General features: G+C 41.6%; 1 protein-coding gene across 1 annotated transcript in view; it reads left to right on the forward strand.

Annotated features, from left to right (window-relative positions):
- Positions 1-14,704, forward strand: part of TRPC7 (transient receptor potential cation channel subfamily C member 7) — a 173,053-nt gene that overhangs the window by 125,709 nt on the left and 32,640 nt on the right. Inside the window, exons 4-5 of the mRNA XM_062189952.1 lie at positions 296-460; positions 8,148-8,364. Of these exons, the coding sequence (XP_062045936.1) occupies positions 296-460; positions 8,148-8,364 (382 nt within the window). The remainder of the gene's footprint in view (positions 1-295; positions 461-8,147; positions 8,365-14,704) is intronic.

Here is a 14,704-nt window from a genome sequence, read left to right on the forward strand (position 1 = left end):
GGAGACAAGCTCCTACCCGATAGATGACATCTTCTACACCTGAGATGTCTCCAGCCCTCAGTGGGCAAAGCAGCAATTCAGCCAGTCCTGTGAGGATCCTGGCCACAGCACAAGCTCCCCTGCATCCCCACTCCCCTCTGCAGGTATGGACCCCAGCTGCTCTGATTCTAACATTCAGGATACCCCACAGGTGGAACAGTTCACCCCTGAGCTACACCTAGGTTGTTTACAATCCAACTACAATCGATGCCATTTTCCTGTTTTTGTTTTGTTTGTTTTTGTTTTGTTTTTACAGTTCGTTGCTCATCCTAACTGTCAGCAGCAATTGCTTACCATGTGGTATGAAAATCTCTCAGGCTTACGTCAACAGTCTATCGCTGTGAAATTCCTGGCTGTCTTTGGAGTCTCCATAGGCCTCCCTTTTCTCGCCATAGCCTATTGGATTGCTCCGTGCAGCAAGGTACAGACTGCTTAAAGGTGCATGTCGTTTGCGGTTATTTCTTCTCTCTTCTTAGCATGACCTGAAGACTATTTTGTTCAAATCAGCAGCTGATCTGTTCCTATATTTAAAGATAACAGTCCTAAGATACTTAGCAGAAGCAGAGAACTAAACAAGAGGAAAAATGTGATGACTTTTTAAAATCATTTTTAAAAAGAAAGAGAGGAGCAATAAAATGGGAAATTTTAAACGCATGAGAGTTCATCTGAAAGGATCAATAACAGAATAGAGAGAGAATGAAAGCACATTTCATCTTCCAATTACTCAATACGCTTAGCATGTCCTCCAACCCATCATACAGTCATTATAATCATGGTAATGTTAACAGCCACCACTCCGTGCTTTCTCTTTGCTAAGTCCATTTCATGGAGTATCTCATTTCACTCCCTCAAGTACGTGACATGTACATGCTTCATGAAGTAGGTTCAGACGTGAGAAATACCTGCTGGGTGCTACACATCAGTGATGACATCGTCTGCTTTCTCTGACTTCTTTGATGGGGTTTGTGCCCACATGGGCAGCTAGTCAGGTTACAAGAAGGAAAAAGGCAAGGAAATAGAAGGACAAAAAAGATGCCACGACTGGGTTCTTTTCTCGAAAGGGAGTGCCAAGTGCATGCTGGTGATTGGAGGAGTGAACCCTGCAGGTACATCACTCTGCTGCCTGATCCACATCCTCAGAGCCCAGCCATTTGGCCCAAAGCCACGGAAAATACCAGTGCTCCAGCTTCAGGAAAGAGTTAGTGCATAAAATACTAAGCTATGCAGAAATTTTGGAATATATTTCAAGAGTTTAAGATTGTCATTAAAGGTTCCAAAGCTGTACTCACCTAGTGATATATTTAAAAAGGAATTAAGCTTAAGTAATCAACATTCAGCAGAAAAAAAATGTAACTACAGAAGGATTCATTCCACAAAGAATTTCATCACTAATGAGGTTAATAGAAGTGTCACCAGTGAGCTGACCCTCTTGTCAACTCCACTTAGAGGGAACTAATGCCAGAATGATGGGCTCAAGACTCCAGGGCTGCTATGGAGGCCACCAAATTAGACAGGCAGTGAACTGACTGCCTCTGAGTGAGTGAGGGGGTCACAGAGAGAGGTCAGGCCTTGAACTCCTGCTTCTATAAAACGGAATTAAAAATGAAAGGCCTCATACTGAATATCTGCAGTATTCATCTATCAAGGACTTCATTTTTAGAACAGTCTATCATGCCATGGACTTCTAAATGAGAATTTCCAAAAAACACAATGACACTTCAAACATCTCATGAAAATAATGGAATTAAGCAATAAATTCATTTATGTGCAGAAAAACTTACATCTATACAGAGTTGTTTCATATTACATTTACCATGAACGTTTTAAAGACCCTACAGACAAGTAGGTGAAGGCAGTTTATTCCTGTCCCTCATTATGAGATGAAAAAGCACAGTGAGTACAAAAACTAATGAGGAGAGCTGGGCTGGAGCCTGTGGTTGCTTTTAGGCCCATGTGTTGATGCTGGGATTATAGAGCCTGCACTGGAAGCCAGACCCTTGCCTTTACCAGGGGACTGGATGGTTCTCTCTAAGCCCCAAAACTAATTCTAGGCTGTTCAATCATTTAAAAAAACAACTATTTGGTGGAGAAAATGCTGCCAATTTTCACTTTTGCTGCAAAGCTAAATGTGACAGCTTCCAGGAACCTGAGGCTAGCCAGCACCAGCAAACCAGGGTGCCTCTGTCTGCCTGCTGGCACAGAGAAGGATTCATAAAGAGATAAGATGCCAGCTGCTGGGTAATTCTTTTACTTTTTTGGTAGGCCTGAGAAGAACAATCTTGCAAAATATGCAGATACGATTTTTAAAAAATGAAAAAAGCAGGGAGGAATTCTGGAATGCCCTGGGCCCAGTAAATCAATCCAGGAAGATGGTAACCACCATGGGACATAACAGCCAGACTTACAATAGTCGTCTGAGTTCTGGAACATTCATGAGGAAGTGATTGCAGGAAACTCTGGCCTACAACTGGGGTTTCCTCCCTTCTGTTCGGATGTTTGTCTGATTGGCATTTGGTATACCTAGAACTTCCAGTAAAACTAAAAAGGTAAAGTGCTCAAGATAAATATGATCTGATCATTGAACCACCAGTCACCTCCATGCAGTTTCTAGATTCGAAGTCTGACCTTAGTGCAAGAGAGGGCGGTTCAAGGACTGAGTGACAAGTCCTAGTCAATGGCAGGGGATGACTGCCCATGGCCCTGCTCATTATGGGCAAGGATTCCCTCATGAAAGTGCTTGTCGAATCTGTTCTGAGGCAGCCAAAGGACACATAAAACAGTCAAGATATTTTTAGCTTTCATTTCACCATTTAGAAAGAAATCTTTTCAAGGTTGGCAGAGATACTACTGGGGTCTACAAAGAGGTCACATCTGCCATGTGACAAAACCAGCCCTCTCGATTGGCTCCTGATGCCCACAACACCACATCCTCCCAAGAGGAGGGCACCACAGAGAAGTCTGCTAATAGGCTGGGATCCCACTTTCCAAGGGGTCACTGCTTTTGTAGCCCTCTGTATCTGTAATCTCATCAAAAAGCCAATGCCCCTCCAGGGATCCCAGATTCTAATAACATTATTACACTTCCCTCTAAGGAATCAAACCTCACTATTCTTTTATAAATATATTCATAAATGTCTCTGCCAAACTGTATCAACTGGCTAATGCCCATCAATGTCTAGCGAATGTTAAAATTTCTGTTCCCAATCTAATGGTACACTCACTTCCTAATAGTTGCTGTAGTAATTCAGGAAGTACTGGAAACATCAAAATTCACCTGATCAGCCTGCCAAAACAATCTCATCACTCCTTTCATACTGCATTCCCAAGGCTGTCAATCCTATTTTTACATCATTTTAAGTTTCCAGGAATCCCTAAGAAAAATAATTCAATAAGGATATTATAAGGCTAAAGGGATCAACAGAAGTTCAGCTTACCAGTAAGTTAGTTGAAGAGTGTAACCAAGTCACAGATGTGTACATATAATGACAAATGAAAGCATGGAGCACGGAACAGGTGTGTTGGTGTCAAGAAAAAGAGCAGGACTCTATTAATTATTTTTCATTGTCATCACCAACATCATTGAAGTCAGGCAGTCAACTGGGAGACCACTGAGTTCTCATCCGCAGGGAGGCCAGGTCTTTTCCCAGAAACATCTTTATCCCAGGGTTCCACTGCCACGGGGTCTTTATGGATGATCAGGATGTTTCCCATCCTTCGCTATTTCATTGTGATTCATAATTTAGACTGCTTGCTTGTCAAAACCTCAGAGCTAAAAGAATAAAAGCCATCCTCGGGTGGTTCAAATAGTATCTCTAAAGCAGGTGGATGGGGGCCAAAGTCAGCACCAAGGCAATGTGGAAGAACCACACAAGTTCTAATTATAAAACTGTGACAGGAGGTGCTGACTTCCTTTACTACCTGTTAGCCTTCACTGCTCATTATCCTTAAAATTAGTGCCAGGACTCAGGCAGGGAGAACTAGAAACAACTTCAGAATCTCACCTGTTATCTTTGTAGTACATGATCTATCAGTCCTTACTGCCACATAACCGTTGCTTGGAAAAATATCAAAGTGTCAGTCATTTTCCTTTCTCCACCAGCTCAAACAACAGCATCTAGTGAGGACCATGTGAGGGGTGGAACAGCTTTTGAAGATCTCTGCTTTGCCTTGCCAAAGCCAACAGTTTGAAACAGGGCTCCTCCAAACATGTGGTCTAGGGGCCAAGGAAGAGTGGGCAGTTCCTCCAAAGGCCAGTTTCTCCCACTACTGTCTCTACCACAAAGCTGTACTAAAGAATATCATGATGCAATTTTTGAAGGGCTACCATGGTTGGGGGGGGGGGCTCGAAATTGTAGCATGAAATAAAGCACTGATGCTCTTGGTTACCAGTGTTTCTGCTCCCAAGTCCAAAAAGACACTCCAGCACCTCTCGCTCTGCTGGGACAGAACTGAAGAGTGCCAGAAGCTGCTCACTTTCATGCTCGGTCAAGAGAGCCCTGCAGCATGCCTTCCCATCTCTCCATCTAGTTCCTACCCAGTGGTTAGCTTGTGCCTCTCCTCACAAGAAAACCAGCAACTCTGAAGGGAAGGTCCACTTTTATAACCATATGACAAAATCTGCCCTTCCCTTTTCTTTCATTACAGCCCAACCTTGTAAATCCCACTATTATCAAATATCTCTTCAGCCTTCAGGACAAAGCATGGATTCACACCATAATATGAGAACACACTCCCTCCCCCACTCCAATTCTGGAATTCTAGGTTAGACACTTTGAACAAGAAGTCTGGGGATAGCATATTAAGAAGTCCATCATTAATTTAACCAAAAGCACACACATTTCTTCCCGGAAGGCCACATCCCAAGTTTGCCTCCATTCAGCTTTACAACTTGCAAACTCAGTCCTGCCGGAGACCACTGGCAGAGATGAGCATGGCACTTGGGAAGGGGACTCTGGTAGCACAAGACTAGGATGGGGTGCAGGAAACATTTTCTTTAGGATGGCTCGCACACACAATCATAGCCCTATCTTGTCAGGATGTGGGGACCCACAGGCTACCAGGTCCATTAGGTGCTTTTGCTTGTGGTTCAGTGACATGAAACAGAATTATACAAACCAAAAAGAGTAGCTGCCCACTCCCCAAGGGTCCACGGATGCAATTCACTTGAAGCTGATTTAGGAGCACTACTCACACTTGTATATTTCCCAGAATGGTACCCAAGAGGTTTGGGGTGAGCCACAGACTGGGATTCTGTAAGCTTGGATTCCTAAAATGTTCTCAACTCACATGGTCCTCGTAACGATTGAGCTTCTGTAGCTTGTATTTTAGACTCTGCAGTTCTGCACTCAAGGCAGAGCAGACTGTGGTCTACAACTCCTGAAGCTCTACCACCTCTTTCTATACCTAAAGCTGTTATCTGACCCATCTGTAATGATTCTCTAGCTTAGAGCTGCTAGAAAACATTAGTTGACTTTTCTCCTTTCTTTTGGCTCATCTGGTTGCTTTGTGGAAAGAAGGATGTTTTCCCCAAGGGTAATTTGCTTCAAAAATAATCTTGGTGAATAAAATGGGAGATATCACAAAAAATGAAAAGGAAAATTGACTGGAACTCATCTGAGCTTTATCCAAGTTTTACCACTTAACACACTGAAGCTCAGGAGAACAGGAAGAGAGCCTCACTTCCTCAGCTCATGTTCTGTCTCTGTGACCTGGATCAAGTGGGAGCTGAGCCCAGAGGAAACTTCCATATTATCTTGGGGCATTATCAGGGGTGTTTCTTTTTTAAATTAGAATTTTCAGTAAATATGACAATGTTTACTGACTCATCCTGTGCTGGTAGCTAACAACTTAGAGGAGGTACCAAGGAAGCATTAAACTCCTCAAACCAGGTCTGCTGGGAAATTCCCACACCACTTTGGGATCAGTCGCAGGCAGATCCCAGCATTCAGATGCCCCATCCTGATGGGAAGATGGTGAGGGGCACTCTATAGCCTCATCCAGGTAGAACCAAGAAGACACCATGTAGATATGGATAAAGGATCAGGAAAACTGGCCAACTATCCTAAAAAAGCTGTCTCTGTGTCAGAGCTTTTCAACTATTTCTGACATTCCTGGGACACTTCTGGACACAGGATGCCTGGCTCCTTAACTGCCACCCAACCTTCTCCCAGAGGTCATTCTCCATCTTCCCTCAAGTCCTTTCACCCCCTCGGTCAGGACAGTAACAAGAAACAAGGCACTGAGAATATCTCAAGAATACACCAAAGTATTCTAAGGTCTTAGCTGGGAAACAGAGCTCCAGGATGGCAACACTATCAGTGAAAATGTTGAAACATTCAGAGCTCACAGGTGCTGACATAAACAAAAGGCAATGGAAATGCTAATGACCTGATCTGATCACTTTATGCTGTAAAGATATTACACGGCACCCCATAAAGATGTTTCAGTATTACATGTTAATTTTTTAAATTTAAAATAAATTAAAATGTAAAAAATTCAAATTAGCTATTTGATATCAATATAAATCAAAATGAGCCACAGAAAGTTCCATTTTTTTTTACTGAATTTATGTGAGGTATTTTATGTGTCCTCACATTTAATCTGCATTCTGAAATCATCACCTTTGACTCTTTCTCCCACCAAAAAATCCACAGCTAAGATGTAGGTTTAAAAAAAAAAAAAAAAAAGGTTCAAAACTAGTTTTCTTATTTCAATAGATGGGTTCTAAATAAAAGAAACAGAATAAATCACACTAATCACTTGAATAATTAGATTATCACTATACCAAAGTACATTAAAAGAACATTATCAAGCCATCTGATTTACAAATATTATGTTGAACAGTCACTATTCGGGGAATTTTACCTAAAGAAACTGCTGTAATTGATCTTCTGTTGAGCCAATACTCTCTCTCCTGGGTGACATTTCACTCTAGGACTACTGAATGAGGCCAAATGTGAATATCAATAAATCAGCCAATGGTTATAATTGAATATCTACCCTGGAGAAGCGACTGAACTTTGGAAAATATTTCCCTCTTTTGTCTTATTAATACACCTGAGTAAGGCATAAGGTCTGGTGACTAGGCAAGGGCGATGTCAGTAATAAAGAAGATTCAAGTGAGTTCATTAAAAGGGCTCAGCAAGGACTCAATATGCAGCCCACAGTTTAGTCCTCAAAGATCCACAGCACACCATGAACTAAAGAAGATGGGACCAACATTTTTTCCCTGACAGTACGTCTCCTGGGCCATTTCATGTTCATATGAAACAAGTATACAAATAACACCAGGCCACAAGGAAAAACTCAATAAATTTTATAGTAGTGTCACAGACGTTATGTTCTATAAACAAACTGCAATAAAATTGGACTTTTTAAAAGCAGGAAAAAATATCCTATATGTCTGGAAGTTAAATCCCTGAGTTAAAAATAAGATCACAAGTCAGCATTGTGGTAAGGCAGGTTAAGACTCAGCCTGTGATGCCAGGATCCCATACAGGTGCCAGTTCAAGTCTCGGCTCTGCACTTTGGTTCCAGCTCCCTGATAATGGCCTGGGAAAGCAGCAGAAGATGGCCCTAGTCCTTGGGCTACTGCACCCACGTGAGAGGCCTAGAAGAAGCCCTGGGCTCCTGGCTTTGGCCTGGCCCAGCTGCACCCATTGCAGCCATTTGGGGAGTGAATCAGCAGAAGGAAGATCTCTTTCTCTCTCTCTCTGTCTCTCCTAACTCTGCCTTTCAAATAAATAATAAATCAATCTTTAAAAAAAAATAAGATCAAAAGAGAAATTATAAAATATTTATAACTAGATATTCATGAAAATTTTAAGTGTCAAATTTTAGGGGATCACAGCCACAGCAATATCCAGCAGGAAAGGTATAGTTTTAAATAAATTTATCAGGAAAAAATTGAAATCAGTAGAAAAAAGATTTGGTTAAGCAGCATCTCCCATATAAAAGCAAGGGAAAATGTTGTTTGGATTCAAATAGCAATACATGTTCAAGATAGGGGATTCTCCAGTTAAACTTTGGTGAATACAATGTTTTAAACAGAGACCTGCAGTCACGGAGAGTTGTCACTTTAACATGTCTCATATGCCTTATGTTTCCAGCTAGGACGAACCCTAAGGAGCCCCTTCATGAAGTTTGTAGCCCATGCAGTTTCGTTTACAATCTTTTTGGGATTATTAGTTGTGAACGCATCGGACAGATTTGAAGGCGTTAAAACTCTACCAAATGAAACCTTTACGGACTACCCAAAACAGATCTTCAGGGTGAAAACCACACAGTTCTCCTGGACGGAAATGCTCATCATGAAGTGGGTGCTAGGTAAGCAAGTGGCTCTTTGCCCCTCCTCTCCCAGTTTCAACGAAGTGTTACCACACTCTGACTTCTGGATTCGCCCTCTCGGGGGTGTTCCTGGCAGGCACAACGGTGAGTGGTGACCAATAACAAAGTCAAAGTCACGTTCTGTAGGTGCTGGTGTATAAGATGTCCTGAATATATTATAAATCCCAATGTTGAAAGAAAATGTTTGGGGGAATATTTGTTAGGTACTTTTCATTAAACACTACTGAAAGTGCCTGAAAAGTGGTTTTGCATGGGAAATATATCATTTTAATCATTTAAAAATAGTCTCCTGGAAGCTTTAGGAAATCAAGTTCTATTTCTGAAAAAAGTATAAAATTCCCCAGCTAAAAGATTTATTTTTATCACTGAATACTGCTAAATAGAATTTTGATAATGAGCACAAATCTAGAAAGTTAGGGGAAGAACATTTTCTCATTATTTGTACATGTGTACATACTGAAAGGCCACAAAATTCCTCCTTGTGCTGATATTCATGCTGCTGAGGCCTGCCACTGAATTGCCCAGGAAACTGTTCCCAGTGTGCTCACTGATTAGTTAAGAACAGCTACCCCTCTTTTACCCAGTTCATAAGAAGGAGTACAGTGGTAACCAGCAAAATAAAATAAAACTGGAAATGGCTAAAACTGAGTAGGAAAAACTGAAAACTGCAAAATTTGGCAAAAAAGGTAAGTCTCAATAGAAAAACAAAAAATTGCAAAACCTGTAATCAGTGATTTCACATATAAGCAAAACCTTCTCAATAAGTTGTAATATTTACATCAACAACTTTTAATTTTATGGGAGTATTTTGAGTAAAACCATAGCTTTCTAAAAAAACTGAAATTTTTAATTATACGATATCAAAATTTGACCAATTAATTGAATTGATTCAATGGTATTCATGCCAAATTTTGAATACATATTTATATTCACTAACATTGAGTAAAACGTATACAAGATCAAAATGTCTGTGCCAGCAATCAATAAAATCACAAAAGAACAAATACTTGAAAAAATAATACCACACATGATGTGTGCTAAGTGAAAAAGCATAAGAGCTACAAGAGCTGAACCACTAGAGAGCATGTGATGATGTATGAGAGTGAAATGAGACCAATGGTTTGATCCAAAGGGCGGAGGCAAGACAGCACACCATGCCTCACAGGACTATTAGCCAACCAGCAAGCCAGTGATCCAAGCCTCATACTAGAGAGCCATGGACAGGCACTACAGAAGGGGAGGAACTATGAAGACTGTTCCAGAGTGAGTTCTGTGGCCTAGTTCTCTTAGTTCAGAATCTGTCTCAATTATCCCTAGGACATCCCACATGGTTTAACTAAAGTAACACTTTAACAACAGGCACATTAAAAAAGAAACTCACATGTTGGATTTACAGATCAAAATTTTAAGTGTTAATGGCACCAGTCACCCACCCTACGTTCCCGCCTGGACCCCAGGTAGAAGACTCAGGTGACTGCAACATTGTTTAGTTTGAGCAAGTGGAGCTACCCTATGTTATGGTTCCTAGGGAACCATGACTTCATCTCAAGTCCTCAGTGTCACAGTATTATCCCAGTAAGAAGGAAGTACCTCCATCTGAAGGACCCAGACTTGTAATGCTTTGTCCCAGCTTCTGGCCATCAAAGGAGGGTTGAGTTTTCAAGACAGTTACATCAGAAATACTGTACAAGAAGGGTTTGCCTCTCACTGACCTCATTCCAAAAAGTTTCAGACAGAATCAAGAGTCTTTCTTAAAGAGAATTTTTTCAAACTTTTTATTACAAATTATTCTAAGAAAACATAAAACTCAACAGAAGAGCATATGAAGCCCAAGGAGCTACTTCTTATCTTCAAAAGCAGCAATTCATGGCCAGCCTCTGCTTCAGCTGTTCTCCCCCATTTCCCTTCTCCTTAGTCTGAATTATGTTGAGGCACATACCAAGAATCATACAACTGCATCTGTAAACATTTTTGTGCCTTTCACTAAAAGGTAAATTCTCTTTTTCCTTTTTTTAATCTTTTTGCGCTGTGTGCTTTATATTTACTGTTCTTTGTAGTGTCTGTGATTTTAATCCCAAGTAGTGAATTTTTCATTGCAGACATTACATATTTAAATCTTTGAAATTTTATTTAGTTCTCTATCTCCTATTTTCTTCTTCACAATGTTTGTATTTTCCTTTAAACCTTTGAACATGTTGTATTATAGTAACTGTTTTAAGGTCTTAACCTCCAACACCTCTGTCACTGCTGAGTTGGTTTCTATTGTCTAATATTTCTGTTGGTTATGGATCACATTCTACTTCTTGACATTTCTGATTGAATGATGGGCACTTTCTATGTTATGTTGTTGATTTTGTTGTCTTCCTGAAAGAGTTTCTTGCTTTATTCTGACAGGTTGTTGCATTATTTGCAGATCTGCCTGATCCTTTTTAAGCTTTCTTACAGAGGATCTGGTGACACTTTACCGTAAGGATTATTTATCTTAGTCCTGTGATGACATCCTGCCAGGGTCTCCACTGTCAACTCTGGGTAGTCAGAGCTCAAACTGTTCAGCTTACAGCTCCCTGGCTACTGTTAGTGAAATCTCACTATGTGTTCATGACTTAATAGTCAGCAAACATTCAAAAGAACTCCTATTTAAATTTCTGGGGTCTTATTTTTGTTGTTAGTTTTGTAGTTTTTGTTTGCTTGCTTGCTTGCTTGCTTTTGCATAATATCCTCCTCTCTGGAGCTGTGCCACACAACACCTTACCATCTCCTCTTTCCTGAACTCTAATCTCAACCTCTTCAACTCAGTAAGACAGCCTGACATGCTGTGGGGACTGAGCTGCGCCTCCAGAGAGACAGGGTGATCATACAGCTTACCTTAGTTGTTCATCTTTTATTGGGAATAGCAGTCCTCTGCTGAAATTCTGAAAATAGCTGTTTGCTTGTTCTTCTGTTTGTTACTCTCATCACAGCTGGTAACAGAAATCAGGACATGTTTTCTAAAGCAGAACCAAAAAACTATTGTCAAACATAGAAGAAAATTATTGTCTCAAATATCTAGTCAGTAATCAAATTTCTTTCATTGATAGACGTAGGCTGAATGAAAACTACACAACTTGCTTCCTTTTTTCAGCCCTCTGTTCAAATTTCAGCTTATCAAAAATAGTTAAACAGGTAAAAGCATGATCTTGCCTACTGTGGCAAGATGAAAAACATTCCAGACAAAAGGAAGAGCATGTGGTAAAGCCTGGATTTGGGAGCAAGCTGGACATTTTCAAGGAACATAGTAGTATGGCTGGAACAGATGAATAAGAGGGAGAGAGGGAGAAATGAGGTCACAGGGGTAGCCTCCACAGAATTTTGAGCACAAAGGCAATATCATCTTACTTCAGTTCTTAAAGGGTCACTGACTTTTGTGTAGAGAACAAATAATTATGGGACAAAGCAGAAGCAAGGAGACCAGGTTGGAGACTTCTGCAATAATTCAGACAGGAAATGACTGGTTTGAAGCGGCTGTAAATGATGATTATATTCTGAAGGCAAAAATTAGTAATATTCACTAACAGAGTATTAGAAACAGAGCAGTCAAGGACAATATCAAGCACTGTAGCTCAAGCAATGGTAGACTATAAAGTCATTCAAGACAGGAAAGATGCAGAAAGGAGCTCTGAAGAGGGAACAGAGATGGAAATAAAGAACTCAATTTGAGATCAATATATATTAGACACTCAAGTGGAAATGTCAAGTAGCAAATGGATATGCAAGCCTGAAATTCAGAGTAAAGGTTTGGGCTGAAAACATAAAAAAAGTACTTTTTAAAGTTCATGAAAATGCATATTATAAAAAACTATGCATGGACTTCAAAAATTTTCTGCACCAAAATAAACTTATTTTTTAATTCCATTTTTCAAAACCTTTTAGAAGGTCCCTCATAAACTTAGGCATATCAGTGCATTTAAAGTAAATGATACCAGATCACCTTGACTACAAATGTGTACAGATGAACTGATGACCAAGCCCTAGGGTACAACAATGTTTAAACTATGGAACGATAAGAAGTAGCCAGCAGCCGGCGCCGCGGCTCAATAGGCTAATCCTCAGGCTAATCCTCTGCCTAGCGGTGCTGGCACCCCGGGTTCTAGTCCCGGTCGGGGTGCCGCAGAGAGCTGGCCTGGAAGAGGGGCAACCAGGACAGAATCTGGAGCCCTGACCGGGACTAGAACCCGGTGTGCCGGTGCTGCAGGCAGAGGATTAGCCTACTGAGCCACAGTGCCGGCCTAGATTAAAAAATACTTGAGGGCAGAGCTGAATCTTAGCTCCAGAATCACACATTTAGGTTTAGCCAAGAGTAAAATTATAAAATCATGGGCGTTGGTTTCTAATCTAATGCATTCTTATAACGGTGTCTTCATTTATTTAGGCAAGAATCCCAAACAGACCACCCAAATACTCACCAGAGTCTCTCCCAGTTTCAAGCAAGGCAAGTTGGTGCCCTCTTCATCACTTTTGGGGGCTGCCTAGATGCAGGGTGAGCCCGAGTCTTGTCAGCACGAACTAAAGTAGAACCCTGTTAGCGTCCACTGTGCCTTCACTAGCTCACCTGCAGACATGCCCCAACCCCACTCCTTGACCTTTGAATGATACTGAATACCTTACAATGCCTAGAAGGGCCCCTCTCCCTCACTTCCAGGGTCACCATCTGGAACACTCTGCCAGTGCCTCCCCAATGACCTAGCTAAATCCTGCTTCCTCACCCCAAGTGTCACCTCCTCCATGAATCCACCCCTTCAGTGAGTCAACAGATACACGGCACACCCGACACCCTGCTGGGTTCCATGACCACAGTGCTGACCCAGTTAACTCTGTCACTCTGAGAACAGTCCCCAGGGTACTTGTCATTACAGCATTGCCACCCTCTAGCTCTGCTGTCCGTGGACACATGTGTGTGCAGCACTAGACTGAGTTTGCCGGGAAGGTAGTCATCATCCCGGTTATTATATCCCAGAATGGCGGCTGGCACAGAAGTATAACTCAACCATGTCAATCAGGTGGGAAGTGAGTTCCTGACCACTGGGAGTAAGCCTGTGCCTTACTGAGGACAAGGTAGGAGACAGGACGGTAGACAGCAAGGGTCCCAGACTGCTGGTGTGATTCTGAACAATTCACATTCCTCCTTCATCTATGAGTTTCTTCAACTTTAAAGTGGGGTGCATTACAGTAGCTATCTACCAGATTAATATGGAAAGTGTTGAGCACAGGGCGTGGTACCTAAGGCAGTCAATAATTCTGGCTACTATAATCAGAAAAAAGGAGGAGGAAGAGGAACTTCACTATTTTTTTTTTTTAATATACTACTGTCGTGAATCTGGAATATGTCTGAGGCCAAATTTGTTCCCAAGGATCTACCACTGAGGTGGTGTTTGGATGCTAGGCCTTGTTGGGTGAGAGCTTCTGGACTTATTTTGCATCCTGTGAATTCACAAAACATCCATGTCTTGGACCAAAGTGGATAAGTTGGCCTGGGGAAACAGAGAGGTAGATGCAGGGGCCGGGGACAGTGTGGAGGAAGCCCCAGGGGCCATGATCATTTACGGGACACACATTTAAGTTTCACAGGACTCTGAAGAGGAGCCCTGCTCAATATCCGAGTCAGGAATGGGGAAAGCCGCCCTCTGGGCCATCAGGCTCCATCTCCACAGCCTGCAGGCCATCACTCAGAACCTGCCTACATCAAGCTACTCATTGCCCTTGAGGATCCCTGGAACTTTCCAAACTGTGCCTGTGCCAGGCCCCCTCTTTAATTATCAGTGACCTTGTTCTTGAGCTCCAAGAATGCCTGACTGAAGGAAATACTGCCTAAAGGAGGCTCAAATACCCAGCATCTTCAACCCCTGAGCCCCTGGGCTCTAAACACTTGTCTGATTGACATGCTAGAGGCAAAAGACCATGGAGCTCAGCTTGGATACAAAATGCTGAGCTAACCTTAGCACCTTAGAAGCAAGGGGCCTAATTTCACTCACTAAAGTACTTAATTTCACACATTTCTTTTTTCATTAAGCATTCCTGCTGCTCAAATCCTTGGGCCCTTGTTACCTTTACTTATGGCCAGGGACTAATTTAAATTAGTCTGGGTGAGTTTATATTTAAATCAAGGAAGACTGATACAGGCATTTGACCGTGGAGGAAGAGATTTGCAATGCCCAAGGAGATGCTACTGTATCTGTCAGGAAAGTGCATTTTCTGTAAATAATTTACATTTCAGATTCATGGATCTTTCAGTGTTTGAAGTTACCCTAAAACCTCAATTCACTCATTGCCCAAGTATAAACTC

The sequence above is a fragment of the Lepus europaeus genome, chromosome 4 (assembly GCF_033115175.1).
Source record: "Lepus europaeus isolate LE1 chromosome 4, mLepTim1.pri, whole genome shotgun sequence".
Lineage (NCBI taxonomy): Eukaryota > Metazoa > Chordata > Mammalia > Lagomorpha > Leporidae > Lepus > Lepus europaeus.